Source organism: Hippoglossus stenolepis, chromosome 11, assembly GCF_022539355.2.
Source record: "Hippoglossus stenolepis isolate QCI-W04-F060 chromosome 11, HSTE1.2, whole genome shotgun sequence".
Classification (NCBI taxonomy): Eukaryota; Metazoa; Chordata; class Actinopteri; order Pleuronectiformes; family Pleuronectidae; genus Hippoglossus; species Hippoglossus stenolepis.
This window is the reverse complement of record NC_061493.1, coordinates 7,154,370-7,169,738: the sequence shown is the minus strand read 5'-3', so window position 1 is coordinate 7,169,738 and position 15,369 is coordinate 7,154,370. Positions and strand designations below refer to the sequence as shown.

At 40.9% G+C, this 15,369-nt stretch overlaps 1 protein-coding gene across 2 annotated transcripts in view; it reads right to left on the bottom strand.

Moving 5' to 3' along the window:
• gpr158b (G protein-coupled receptor 158b) overlaps positions 1 to 15,369 on the bottom strand; it is a 64,277-nt gene that overhangs the window by 24,922 nt on the left and 23,986 nt on the right. For both annotated transcript variants that reach the window (XM_035169286.2, XM_035169287.2), the window contains exons 3-5: positions 12,002 to 12,104; positions 8,196 to 8,407; positions 6,825 to 6,893 (exon numbers count right to left, since the gene is read on the bottom strand). In XM_035169286.2, the coding sequence (XP_035025177.2) occupies positions 6,825 to 6,893; positions 8,196 to 8,407; positions 12,002 to 12,104 (384 nt within the window). The remainder of the gene's footprint in view (positions 1 to 6,824; positions 6,894 to 8,195; positions 8,408 to 12,001; positions 12,105 to 15,369) is intronic.

Genomic DNA, 15,369 nt, shown 5'->3' with positions numbered 1-15,369 from the left:
ATAAAAGCTCTGTAATTCAGCTCAATATAAAGCATTTTAGCAACAAAACAAATGTTTAGCTTTTACTTTGAAGACAATTTGCCATAGAGAAAGTGACGCTGTGAATGTTGTTGCCATGCCGGAGATCAACACCAGTGGCTCTGGTGAGAGTTTCTGTCCAATTTGGTGAAAAAAAAGAAGAAATCGAAGTATCTAAATGATCTGGCAGGACAGATATTATCGGTCGGAGGCTGCAAGCTGCTGACTACATCTGTGGTTTAGTGAGGATGAAGACGAAAACATGTTCAACATGGTCCAGAGACTGGCAGCACGCCACCCCACTCCCACTGAGGCCTAAAGAGCACCGCCTGTCTATTTAATCTTTATTAATAATGAATGCATTGTGTGTCCAAATCGCACCTATTATTAACAATACACATTTCAAGTGTGAAGCCAATAAGTTGAATGATTCGCAAGACGTGTTCCACACTAAGACAGACAGACAGACAGACAGACAGACAGACAGACAGACAGACAGACAGACAGACAGACAGACAGACAGACAGACAGACAGGCATTTGTGGAATTAGTGCACAGATAATCTAATACAGCCTCAAAGTTGACCAGACATATGTCACCCTTTCAGTCTTTCTCGACATGTCTGGGGGCAACTTTAAACCTTTGTAACGTTGTTATTTTTCCAGCCTTCAGTGCGTCCGCTCTTCGTTCACCTCACCTGATTAACAACATGACACACGTTTGTCGGAGCACAGCAGCAGCATCACTTTCCCTCCATCCACAATCCCCATCAAAACCTTGCAGAGCCAAAGTCTGTCATTGGTATGCTGGTCATGAGAGAGCGGGCAGGGAGTCCATTTTATACCCAAGAACAGGAATTATAGCAGTTACTTTTTAATGCTCCACCACTGGCTCTGAGTCGCTGGTGCAGCTCAGGATCTGATAAATCAGTTGCTATATGGAAGACAGACAGGTATGCCATTTTATGGCTCCATTTTAAAAAGAATTTGCAACCAAAAGTTAATCCCTCCATATTTTCAACAGACACATTTTCAACATTACAGAAATAGTTTGGCAGACAGTATTAATATTACTCACTCCTCAAAAAATCTTCAAAAGTTGTTCGATATTTCACTGAAATAGGCACATTGCTGCTACTTTCATTTCCACTTCTCACCCCAAACACCCTTTCTTGCATTGAGTAACTTTGGTGATCAGGTACGATCTCCTGTGAGAAGAAGTGTGTACCTGACTGGTATTGTCAATTGTTAGAATCAGGCCCAGCAAGAGTATTGTCAAACTGCAGATCAGTTAAAAATACTTTATAAACCTTTTACTTTTATCATATTCAGCGAGGAAACAATTCTAAACAGAGTTTGGTGTAGCTTCTATGTGTAGCTGCAGAGGGCGCTGTTGCTCAGTAAGAGTTACATGGTGTTGCTTTAATAACAATAACTTTACTGAAACACTGACTGTCTGTTGTATTATCATCACAATTTGCTGCAGCTTCTGAATTTTGGTTGTTGCCTTGAGACCTGTGCCAACACCTGAACTCACAGACTGTACTTGATGATCCAGACTATAACTGAAAAGTACTGGTAAAGAAAGTGAATAAGAGCATTTCCCAACATATGTCACTGCAGGAGAACAAGCTAAAAACTACAAAACAATGAAAACGAGTTGTTAAGTTGATATGAAGGAGGAGACTTGGGGCCACCTGACTAATGCAAATTGCTGCTGATGGACAAATCCAGCTCAAAAGTTCCACTACCTGCACCAGGCTGTCGTTACCTTTGTGTGTCTTTGTGGGTTTGTTACTACAACCAGCTTCTTTAACATTAAATACTTGATGATAGGTATAGAGCTACTGATTAGTGCAGCTTTAACCTTTATATTTATTGTTGTTGATATGTTTGTGAGGGTGACATGGGGTCTTTCTGGATGGGTATTATCCAGGTACTCTGACTGCTAAGATTGGGGTTAGGTCAATTTGAGACTCTAAATGAACTGTAGGTGTGAATGTGAGAGTGAGTGGTGGTTTGTCTCTATATGTTGGCACTGTGATATGTGCCCCGCCTCTTTCCCAGGTCAGCTGGGATTGGCACCAGCTTCCCAAGAAGCAGTAAGGATAAGTTATGGATGGATGTTCAGTTTTTTGTTGTTCTTAACTAACTTTCAGAAAATAAAAAGAACAATGGTTGGATCCTGAGCTAACTGCAATATAATTATTCCGTTTTGAACAATTGTCTATTTTTTTGTACAATACTATACACTCTGTAGCTCAGAGTGTTAAATTAAATGAGACCGTAGATCACAGATGGAGAGAGACAAGAGAGAAACAAAGGACCAACCAAATGTAGACAATTCACCAGACACTTGTTTTTGTCCTTTCAAACAATCCCTGTTCCAGTGTCTCTCCTCCTTTTGTCCTCTCTCCTCTCATGTGTCACTTCCATGCTATCCCGTGGTTAGGATTAGCATCCCGCCTGGCTTCTTCCTTCATCTCTTTTCCCCCTGAGCGAGCATCCAGCCTTCCAGCTCTCTGGTCTCTACATGACGGACCAAAAATAATACATCACCTCAGCAAATGTAAAGAGGTATAAGTAGGCCACGCTGTTTCTTACATCCGCAGAAATGCAAAAACCATGCACAAATGCACATGCACGCAATCGTGGGAAAATGCAGAGCTACAAATCCACTCAAGCGCACTCATAATCCATCCTCCATTTTGCCTGTGTACACACATATACAACATATATACCCAGAGACGGGGCGACACAATCAGCGTCACACCCTCTCTGCAGTGCTACCCATGTGGACTATTAAGTCACAGGGGACGGCACAATAAGAAAAGCTACATGTTTATAACGCTCAGAGTAGAAGGTAGCCCTCCTGGTTTGCATCCAACCTCCCATGCCGCCTCCATCAATTAATCAGCAGATGTATTTTTAAAACAAGTTGTGCTAGAACTTGATGGAGTGTTTAAAAATGCATTGGGCACCAGAGAAGAGCAGCTGCAGCGAGCTTGCAGTGGCTGAGGAGGGTTCGTGGTGGCAGCAGAAAGGAAACGGCAGAAACAAACGTTAGGACTGCAGGAGAGGAGACGGACACAAAGAGAGGGTGCTAATGAGAGGACAACATGGTGGAAGGAAGGGGCAGGAGGAAGGTGGAGACAGACCGCAAAGGTGCTGAGAAATGCACTAGAAAAAAGTGCTGAGAAACAGCTCAGCAAAGGGAAAAGAGACACATGAGTGTATTCAAGTGTGTGTGTGTGAGCATAGGACAGTGGCAGGATATTTTGGGGGAGCTATTTTTGGTACTTGAGTTCTACTCAGGGTGAATGAAGGAGAGAGTGGATGGACAGATGCAACATCAAACTTATTTCGAGCATCACAGCAGAAATACACAAGGTGTGTTCACATAAAGGGAAGAATACAGCGCCTGGAGATCTATAGAGCGTAACAGTGAACACCCACTTTTAGAACAGCTAAATTTCCCATTCATTTTCTCAATTGACGTTTTCATAAATTCGTTTGAAAAAAAAAAAAGAAGCGTATTAAGCCTGGAACCAGAGCAACCAGCTACAAGGTAAATCGTGACCACTAAACATTTGATTTGAAGAGAAAAAAAATAAAGTAATGGCAAACGGATGTGGGCACTTCTGGCTTTCATGTGGCCTGGACTAAATGGATATGAGCCTACAGTGGCCCACTTGTCAAATAGTAAATGTCCTAGAGCAAATGTGGGCCTTTTGTGGCAAACATGCAGTGCTCTTGGCAAGGTGTAATCTGGATGTGAACCTAAAGTGGCCCGTGTGGTAAATGGTGAATATGGCCCATATAGCACAAAACTAATTTGGGCCATCTTTGGCACCTTTGCTTGACATGCTGTATTTCTTTGGCTTAGATCTGGTAAAAGGGAGCACCTATCAATCATTCCACATGGTATGTGGGCCGGATGACAGTGTGGCAGTTATTTTAGGAGTGAGGGAACTACGCAGCCCATAAACCATTGCAAATGATTCCTTTCCAACGACTTCCAGCTTGTTGTATTGATTTTCAGCTTCTCTGACTTTCTTTTCATCATCTCTAAAAATAGCAGCACGTTAGAAAGGGAAGTCATGGCAGCTCTGTAGTAAATGTATTGTCACTCTGAACGATCCGATCGTAGCTGACATGATTTTCGTGGTTGAGGTAAAAATTTGAGTAAAATTTGGTCAAAATAAGAGCGAGCTGCACCAATTACAGCTGTCACTATTATACCCGAGGATTGTGGGTAGTGTAGTACCTCTCCTTGACATTGCGAATAGAACACGTTTTGACGTCGTATGTACTTGTGGCTTCTACAGGATCGAGCTTATAGCATTGTTTCACAGTCTCGTAGCTTTTGGTAAGTCTAACTCGGATGCTTACAATAATATGGATGATCATCAAAATCGCTATTTTTGTTTGCACTTTTGGAACCACGCTGTTGAGATCTATTCCTGCTGCAACCAAACTACCAGGATTTTTATTCTAGTGCAAATGTCCCTCTTAAGGTAACAAGAAATCAAAAAGAAGAACAAAACCTTTGTTCTAAGAGTCAGACGAAGGCTCTGACGCTTTTTTTTCTGTCTCACCATGGCTAACGTCCAGGCGTCAGACTCTGTGTTGTGTGAGGGGAGCAGTGGCCCACTGTTGGCAGCCTCTGTGAGTATTTGAAGGGAGTGAATTCCCCCGGTTACATCAGATCTTCCTGCTACACGACACTCAGGTTTCTTCCATCTGTGTCCCTGCTAAAGATGGGCTCTCTGACGCCGCACTCCAGGTGCACTGTGGGCTTTGTGCACAAGTGTAAGCACACACGTATACTGTGCTGGCATCCACCCACATGGACCCACTCGCAAGTATGAGACAACACAAAGGCTGGCAGAGGCACACACACACACACGCACACACACACACACACACACACACACACACACACACACACACACACACACACACACACACACACACGCACACACTTACACACACTAAAAGACAAACTCGTACTGTAAATCCGTCCAACTCTCACTTATTATCCCAAAAATTATCAGAAGTACATTATTACCACTACATCGAGGTACAACTGAGAAAGTAGTAGGCAGGGTTTGTTGTCTTATTTACATCATACATTTTTCTGTGATTAGCAAAGACAACAAACCAACCGTGTTACATTTAACATCTAAAGACTTTAAACAAGGCAGACAACATAAGATGCAAAAAAACACATAAGGTGCAAAGTTAAAATAGAAGAGGCATGTGTGTAATCTAAAGTTACTGTTCAGTTTAATTTGCATAATTTCTATTGTCATTTTCTCAATGTTTATTAGAGCTGCATTACATCACTGCAAATAAAAACCTAACATTTCTTTCTGCTGCTGCTTTACATCCACTAAACTGTGTTTACTTTTCATTTGTTACTTACTCAAAGGGGTGGTGATGTGACAGGATGGGATGCTGAAGCTCTTTGCGTTCACAGCCCTGAATATTTGCCCCTGTAAATTACCCAGTAATTAAAAAAAGATCATGTCCATTATCATAGACCCCAGTATTCACTCTTATAACAGGGAGTGGAAAAGTCATAACGTGAGTAAAACCGTAAAGAATAAATAGATCTAACAAGCTCCAAACAAATTTTTTACTCAGTGATTTTGTGTGTTTTCTGCAGCATTTACAACTGAAATCTATAATACAGAAAGTCAGAGTGTGTCTCAAGGTATTACAGTGTCCCAAATAATGACACAGAAAATAGATTGAAGTGGTTGTGGTGAATGGACGCACATTCCTCATATCCCTTTCATCTTGTAGTGGCTTGGATGAAATTACATTCCGAATGGAAAATAATCAAAGAAAACGCTCACTGCCAGGACAGTGGGACACTCCAATCCACGCTTTATGGACAACATACATATATAATTATATATATAACTCAACTATATAGCTGAAAAAAAACTGTCCTAATGTGTCAGACTCGTATTAACACAGCCGGGGAGAGCAAGGATCATTAATACTTCTGCTTTGACAACCCAGAAATGAGAAAATGTCAGTTAAGATTCCAAAATGTTCTCAATATTAAATGTGAATGTAAATATATCACTATAGTGTAGGTTGGGGGTAACATTCATGGAATGAAGTCTGCAGTGACACAAGGACTGTATAGATCTGATAGTGATGGAACGCACATTCTCAGGCATTCAGGGAGTTTGGAGATAATGGCTCAGATGGAGCATGGACTAAAAGACTAAAGCAAGAAGACTGACCTCCTGCAGGAGGCCCCCAACTGGCTTTGCAACAGAGAGGCGACGCATGTTGTATGTTTGTGATCATGTCTCACTTTTTGTTACGTGCGGTGCACAACGTGTTGATGATGACCATAGAGTGGTAGGAGGGGAGCAGAGGAAAGTGAGCATGTCTCAAATACTAGAATACTTCTGGAGTGTCACAAAATATTTTGTTATGTATAACGCACATTTTTTGTACTTTTAGCCTTTATTATGGTTTAATGAAATGCATAACCTTTTAGCTTAGGTTTTACATATTTAACAGATGTGAAGCATTTGAAGAGAATGACACATTACGATTGAATTCCACTGTTGGCACTGGTGAACACTTTCTATTGAGTTCAAAGGTGATGTCCAAGATGCAGAGTCAGTGCAATGGAAAAGACACATGAATCTTGTGTGAGGAATAGTTGTGATGCAACGATCTCTTATACTAAGAAGTATAGTTAATGGGAAAAATGTAAAACTTGAAGAACAAGACAGCCTGAGTGAAAGGATACGTAACATCACAAAGGAGACTTACTGGGAAGTAGAGCAGTAACGCCCCAAACAAGATGGCTTCCAGCAGGATGAGACCAGATGTGCGGATGCTCTGTCGACGAGGAAAGAGCAAGAACAAACAATCAGTGAATTAATGAATCAGTCAGTCAGTGACAGGCAGACGGTTCTTTATTCATGGGTTGTAATGCAACACATGACGCATGTTAATATATGCAAATTAATGCCTCTTTCAAAACCAAACAAACACAAAGAGGAGTTTATTATACAGTATATTTTTATAATGCTTTACCCCAAACATATAAAAGAGAGACAACAGCATATTTCTGCATTGGGTTTAATAAGCTGCATCTCCTCCAAGAAGATGTTTTTTTTTGTCTCTTATGTAGATTCAAAATGCTCCGGGGACATTTCTTGTGAACAGAGAAAATGTGGGAGATTCTGTGGCAACAGCACAAACATATATAAATAGCACACAGGGAACGATTCAAGTCAACTTTGCCTGAGGACTGGTTGTAATTATCATACACCGCAAGGATCTCATTTTGATTTCACTTTCTCATTCTATTAGCGCGAGTGTGTGTTATGCAACAACGCTGTTATAGCGTGTGACGAGGCTTCAAGGAGGGTTCAGGTGTGCTAGGTGATCATTAAATATAAAACCATAGATAAAAAAGTAAATTGAATTATCTTAAGATATATAAATAAAGGTATCCTCTGTAAAATGCATGTAGTACAGAGTCTTCTTTACCTAAGTTATTATCTAAGTATATATATTTCTATTTCCTGTTGAGCCAGTGTCTACGGCCATCGATTGCCTCCATCTCTAATAATGTTTGGTTGGATTTTGGATTCTCTATAAGGACTCGTGGCAATGTGAGTTTAGAAAAGTCCTTTTCCATTCCATTCATAAGTGGGACACATTCTGTTGAGACACTGACATTTCCAGCTACTGCTAGCTGTGCAATTCAAAGATCTCTCTGGGGGGTTGCTGCTGCACTTCCATCAAAAGGGAGACTCTTGAGAGACAGGTTTAAAAAAATAAATAAAACTATAGTTAAACCTGAAGAATCAAAGTCTGAGGTTTTGTGACTTTTTACTTCTTAGGGCTCCAAAAAATACTGGATCCTACAACTCGCACAATAAGACGAGATATTGGCTCCTTATAACATGGGATATAAATATATTAGTAAAAACAAGTGGAGTTTATTTTGGGAAGGGGTGGGTTTGATGTAGAGCCCCCCCAGGTTCTTTGAAATGCTCCTGTTACCAAGCTGAGGCTCGGCATAAGCTCTGATGACATCACTACACTTGACAAGAAGCGCTTTGTTCTTTCTACTCCTCCACTTCTATGTCCAACGCTCCCCCCCTGACAGTGACCCCTGACCCTCCTCACCTTGTTCCTCCTGAAGTGGTAGACCACCACCATGCTGGCCAGGTCCAGCACCATGCACAGACCCTGGAAGGAGGCCACAGCGAGCCGCAGAGCCCCGTCCTCCAGCACCAGACAGGGCGTGTCGTCCCGGCAGTAGGGGCAACCCTTGCGGCACGGCAGGCACTTGTTGGACACGTCAGAGGTCTCATCTCTGTGAGAGCCCAGCTCCTTACCTGAGGACGTGGGAGCACTTGATGAGGAGGATGATCAGATATGTAACCGGTGGTCCGATGACAGAAATCCAACTGACGACTTTGTATCTTATCACAAGTCAGAACACAGAAGTGATTTACTGTCGTGTTTTCAAGGATTATCGCTGAAATTAATTTGTGTTTAACTGTCACACACTGACTCATTAACAACTGCTCAGTTAATCAAATTGAAGGGGTAAAAATCATCAAACCAATAAATCCCACAGCCTTGAGTGATAATTACAAAAATACAGACTTTAATTAAGCAGATGAGGGAATAATGAGGGAAAGGCGGATAAATCTGTGACACTGCTCACTTTATCACTACAGTCTGTGAAGGTTTTATATCAGCATAGGATTTATTTTCCTCCAACATCACTTTAAAGTGTTTGCATGTAGGGTGTCCGGATGTGTTTCTTCCTACAGAATATCTAAGCAGCTAAATGGAAACAAACAGACAATGCCAGTGTCTTCATTCTACACAGGGACAGGTACAGGGGTGGGGCCAGGGGGGCCAGGGGGGCACTTGCTGAAATCGTCTTGGCCCCTGAAGTGCCCCGTCCTGGAAACGATGACACTCACAACCCTTTGCTGATTGGGTCTTTGCAGTCATGACGGAGACTTCACTGATTCGTCAGGCTCCTAACCTGCAACAACCAGCATTAACCTCGGCTATCTGTGTAGAAGGCAACAGTGTAGAAGGCAACATGGATAATCTATCTCAAGCGTCGCTGACCCTGTTGTCTTTGCTGTCAGCTGTTGTTCAGCTAAATTCTGCATTTTACAATGATACAATATATTCGTAGGAGAAGAACTGTTACTCAAGCAATCTGCAACAATTACCGTGTACACTGGCACGTGTGTAGATGAGCAGTCACGTAATATGCATTTTCAGGCGTGTTTGTATGAGCAGAGCCAAAACGCTTGTGTGGACAGAGATCGTTTTCATTTGAAAGTGGCATTTTCAAACTAAAACGGTGGTATGCTGAATAAGGAATTGTGCATGGATCTTGGACATGTAATCGGCCCATCTGTGTAAATTGTGGCCCCTTTACGGCCCCGGATTTAGAACAATCTGAGATCCGCCACTGATTCTACAATGTGTCCAGTGTGGTTGTATTTAGAATCATTCTGGATCTAACTCCTCTATTTCTAGCACAAACACACACACTGTGCAGCTCCTCTGGAACATGATGCTTGATAAATATCAGTAGACTTCACAGAGCATGAAAACAGTGTGTTAAAGTGCCTCAGTAGAGGATTATTGCAAGAGAATACAGGAAGTGTTGGGGTTAATGGTTAAATAAGTCAAGTATGAATAGAGTGCTACATTTACACACATGATTATGAATTTATCAAGCAACCAGGCTGATGTAAGAACTCACAGTGTTTTTATCTTTTTTCCAACAAAACAACTTGTGATTCCCCCGCTCGCTGTCTTTTGTCTTTTTGCTCTAAATCCCTGTGAATTCAGAGGAGGAATATTATACAGATCATTGTTTATCTGGTCTGTTCATCTTCTCTACTCATGCATTCAACTCACAATCACAGTGTGAGTTCAATTGGTGTCAGGTTGTTGTGAGCTATCTGTGTGATTATAGGTCAGTCAAAAGAGGTCTGCTAGAGACAGTATCTATCTATCTATCTATCTATCTATCTATCTATCTATCTATCTATCTATCTATCTATCTATCTATCTATCTATCTATCTATCCATATATCTATCTTTCTGTCATTGAGACATTCAAATGAAATGTCATGTTGCATAAGGATATGACTCCATATTTCCAAATAATCAATTTATTGTTGCATGTTGTATTTTTTCTTTCTCCATCTTCTCTCCCCTTTGATATCTGTCCCTTGGCCTGTTGCTAGGGAACAATAGAAACTGTCTCCAGTCTGGTCTATTTTTTAGGGGGGATGCATGAGGAATAAGAGACAGGCTCGACTGCTACTGCGACCCAATCTGAGCTGCAGTGGTTTTTAATGACGGGGTCTGCATGGGGTTTGGAAGATGAGCCTCTTCACAGACTGAGCCATTTCACTACAGGCCTCATCACGCTGCATTACAATAAAGCTCCAGCTTAGCATATCATCCCCCCGAGGTGCAGTATTGTTGGAGTCAGGGATGAAAACAAGCACAGTTGCCTGATTATCTCCCTCATCAGGGCCAAGATTTCTGCTCGAGGGCACTGCAGCGCTTTCAGTGACGGTGTCAGGATACACACATTCAAATCCAAAGCACCAGCAGGGAGGTAACGTCATGGGTACAAGTTCAATTTACAAGGGTGAAAGGAAGAAAATCGGTGGAGAAAAGGTCAATTAATTCATGTTAATTCAAGTTATAATTCATTAAAACTGTCTTACCTGAAGAAAAATAAGAGCTAATGGAAATATATGAGTGAGGCAGATAACATCAATCAGCTGCTCATTGAACCCGTCATCAGGCAGATCTTGTCTTTGCAAAAGTGAAAAACAAAAGTGAAGTGAATTGATTGGATGTCAACATGTGTTTTCTCTTCTCCTACATAAGCTGGAATCATTAACATGCCCCACTAACTAGTTTACTACTCTGCCAACAGTAGTTGACCCCTTGAAAACGAGATGGTACATCTCAAGGGGTTTTATCCTCTAATTATAACAGTTCTAAGTTTGTATTTTTTTTGAAAAAGTTATAATATTATGAAAATGAAGTCATAATATTACGAGACTAATGTCTTACTATGTCATATACAAGTAAAACAGTGGTAATGTAAGGCTACATGTCATGTTAGATGGGGAATATCAGAAGATTGGGTTCTCACGGTTGCTTATTCCACTTGATGTTTTTTTCTCACAATATTATGATTTCCGTTCCTAATTAAATTATAACTTTATTATCGTAAAATTACTTAATTCTTCTCAATTGCGACTTTATTCTCCGATTTATACATTTTTTTGTGGGGGGGTTGGTGTCTCAGGAGAAAGAGTGGGTCGTCCATTAATCAGAGAGTTGGTGGTCTGATCCCTGTCTCATTGGACAAGATTTCTTAACCCAAATTGCCCCTAATGGCTCTGCTGGCAGAGATGATAGCTGCACATATGTCTTGTGTGAATGAGTGAATGGCAAAACTGTACTGGTAAGAACTTTGAGTGCATCATTGAGTGGACCATTTAAAATTCAACATGGCCCTAACACTCTGTACTTTTGAATATCTAATGTGTGAATAAACCTATTCTGGTTTATTCTACCAATATGAATGTAACCCTGGCATCTCGCACAATGTCAGCTGTGCTTGACCGAAAGATAAGTGGTATAGATAATGGATGGATGGATGGATTTAACATATCTGTGATCCAGATGCCACAGTAGATATTTCCAAACTGAGAAATCCTTTGGAAGGCAGCTTTAGTTTTTCATGACCTCACAAGCCCCAGGACGCCTGCTCAAAGACATGACAAGAATTTCTAACAAAATGTGTGGCTGCACTTAAAACTGAAAAAAAAAAAAAGAATTGTGTTTGATAGATTCAAACTTTTCATCCAAGCACTCGATGCAAGATGTATTTCTATGTCACACAGGGATTTGTAACCTACTTTTAAAACCATTGAGGGCCACTCTGCGCGGGTGGTAGAATCCTCTCCTGCACTGGCACTTGTACTTGTCCAACACGAATCCATGGCCACCGATGGGCATGCACTGGGAGACAGAAAGGCAGAGACACACAAGTGTTTGATTAGTTACCTATTTTGGTTGTAAACTACAAGAAGATCACAGTTGCGTTGAGACAATAGTGAGAAGCTGTGGAGAAAATGACGTGAACGTTAAACAACAGCATGGAGGAGGATGATCAACCAGCTCGGTGACTCAGCCAACGCGGCTCCCTGCTTCTTCAATCCAACAGCAAGTGGGAGTGAAATTGAAAATACAGTTTTAAATATTACAGGGCACAGCGACAACAACATCAGACAGAAATAACATCAGATGGTTAGCTGTCGTTTTACACAGCAACACATTCGAAAGTATTATTTAATTCAGCCAACCAACAGCAGACCAAGTGATACTATTGTAGAAAGAATCACAGACGTACATTTAGAATGGAAATGATCATTTAATCGATTCGTTTATCAACATAAATTAATAAGCAACAACTTTGACAAGAGTTCATTCAATTAAAGAAGGATGGGGAACATATTTTCCAAGTAAGGGCCGTTTTAATTATATAAATATACAGACAAAGACAAAAAATGGACTCCCCATCTTCCCCAAGACCCAAGTGCTTACTACTAGAGCAGTCCTCCATGCATCAAGGCTCAATTACAATCACTAACCTTCCTGACTAACATAATCATAAGAAAACGTGATCAAAAGATAATGGCAGGCACCCGTTCTGACTCTCAAACACAAGTCACAATAGAAGAAACAATGAAGTGGTCGTTGGGACAGGTGGGAGACGATTTCCCCGTTTGTGGCTCACGGCGCTATCTTGGGTCAATCAGCTGCAGGATTAGATGTAGTTGTCCAATCACCTCACCATCCAGACACAGACCAGTTTGCATGCGCACACACATCTTCATACGTCATGCCAACATTCAGGCCACTGGAGAAGGAACATTCATCCATATGCAATATAACCACAGTCATAACAAAGGGCCATACCAAATTATTGAACACCAACATATTATCTCACTGGACAGAATTTAAAGTGGAGGAGCTGCTGTGATGAAAGTCAAATGTCAGACTAGTCTGACAACTTAGTATCATCATCATTACCATACATCACGCTATCCTTTCTCGTGTGAAGGCTGGAACTGCTTCTCTTTAGCGATGCCAGGCTCATCAGTGCGAGCACGTCCCCGCAGACTGAGCGTTTCTCTCGGAGTGTGGCCCATTCCACATCCACTTCTTCTTTTCTTCAGAGTCGCTGTGATGTGTTTTAGTGATGAAACATAACAGCATGTTTCCTCATCCTGACCTTACAGCCAGAAGGGACCACACTGAAGCATATGGTAGTTTGTACTATTATGTGTGTTATTTTCTTTTATCAAAAGGGAAATATATGATGCCTGCATGTCTTTGCATTTCACAGCTTCTTTCCAGTATTTAGGAACAGTCTCACACGTGGTACACGACCCAGAGGTTCCCCACCTGGGAGGTTACTGTTAAAATAGTCCTGTTAGTTATGTTCTCCTTTGGAACAGAAATATGCTTCCAAACATATGTTCATGTAGAAATGTGAACCAAAGCCCTACAGCACTACAGAGATCCTCCCCCCTCATCCTTATAATCAATCAGGGAAGGCCAAGGTCAGGGGCGGGAGCTCACAGCTGTCAATCAACGAGTGAACAAACTCTTCTCACACCGAGGCCTGAAGCAAGTAAAAGCTTCTGTAAAATGTTCCTACGGCTGAATCACAGGTGAGCGATCTCCAGAGTCTTGCATCAGATAAACATAGCAAGGATGCAGGTGAAGAAGGGTTGTAGATGTAGATTATTTTTATGATTTTCTTTTGAATTTTTTTTTGTGATTCAGGTGGAAGGAGAGGATGAGGAGCTGACTGAAATATTGTGGCTTAAAGTATGTTTCTAAGCAAATGTGACAAAGTCAATGGTTCCCAGTTTTAAAGTTGAAAGATTTTGTTTTTTATTATAGTAAATCAAATATCTGACCAGTTAGGGTTGGACCAATATAAAATAATTACTTAAAATGGTGAAACAAATTGATTAAGTTTGTTCAATGCAAAGTTATATGTGATATGAGCACAATTCAAAATTTAATTTGAGAAAACTTAATTAAATTGAGTGTCACGCTTTAAAAGTTGTTTGAAGTTTCTTTTTACAGTTCAGGCTTCAATATAAGCAATTCATCATGGAAAAATTCTTTTGATTAATAAATAAAGAATACATTTTTTGGGTAGCAGTAATAAAGATAGCCAAATATATCATTCAAACATTAAACTCAATTAGAATAGTTGTCAAGTAAACACATCTGGCTCAACAATATGCTTAAGCATGCATTTTGAGTAATACCAATATTGGAGTTTCCGAATATTTGTATTTTGAAGGAACTCACTGATTCATGGCACAGTGGGAATAGTACAGCTAACCAATAGAGAACCAGTATAACATGTATAATGCAAAAGACACAGAGGCTGCACTGTGCTCTTCATCTTTTACTGAATCAAAATATTATCCACGGTCCCAGCAGTTAAAACAGAATCACAAACTGAATAAAACACAGTTCCTATGAGTTTTCCCTGCCGTCTGATGATTACGCGCCTTCTCAGTGCCACTGCAGTGTTTGGTCTCAGTTAATGAACTTGTTTCAATCATGTTATTGAGCCTCCTATACGCTGTCTACATGCTCCTCTGCAGCGTGAGGCAGCAGACGCCCCAGTTATAAACAAGCCTGGTGTCGGGGGAAATCACAGGGCTTTGCCAAGTAACAGGGAAACTAATTAATATCTAAATTAAGAATTAAGGGTTGTTTGCAGAATTTAAGTGCGTCTGAATAAATCCAGCTCGCATCAATAACTGTGGGAGCGACGTGGGCTTACAGACCATCTGGAGTGAAAACACACTGAATGACAGACGCACACAGGCGCCAGTATCGACACACTCATGTGAACAGAAAATAGACTAAATTACAGCTGTAATAAATTTGACATGAACGTGCATAAATAGTGCATTATATTGCATGCTTACAGTAAAAACATTATATATCCTCTGGGACGGCTGCTGGGGAGAACACCGCAGCCATATTTATACTTCATGAATCAGTGAATTTTCGATTTTTTGTATAATATTATTCAGAATACAACCCATGTTTTGGAAACAAGCCCTTATTTATCGAAAGATTCTTGTCTTGCTTCCTATTAAGAGTTCAATGAGAAAAACTGATACGACTCTCGTGACTGTGTTTGGCAAAAGAGCAAGGTGATAGCTTAGCTTGGCATGAAGCGTAG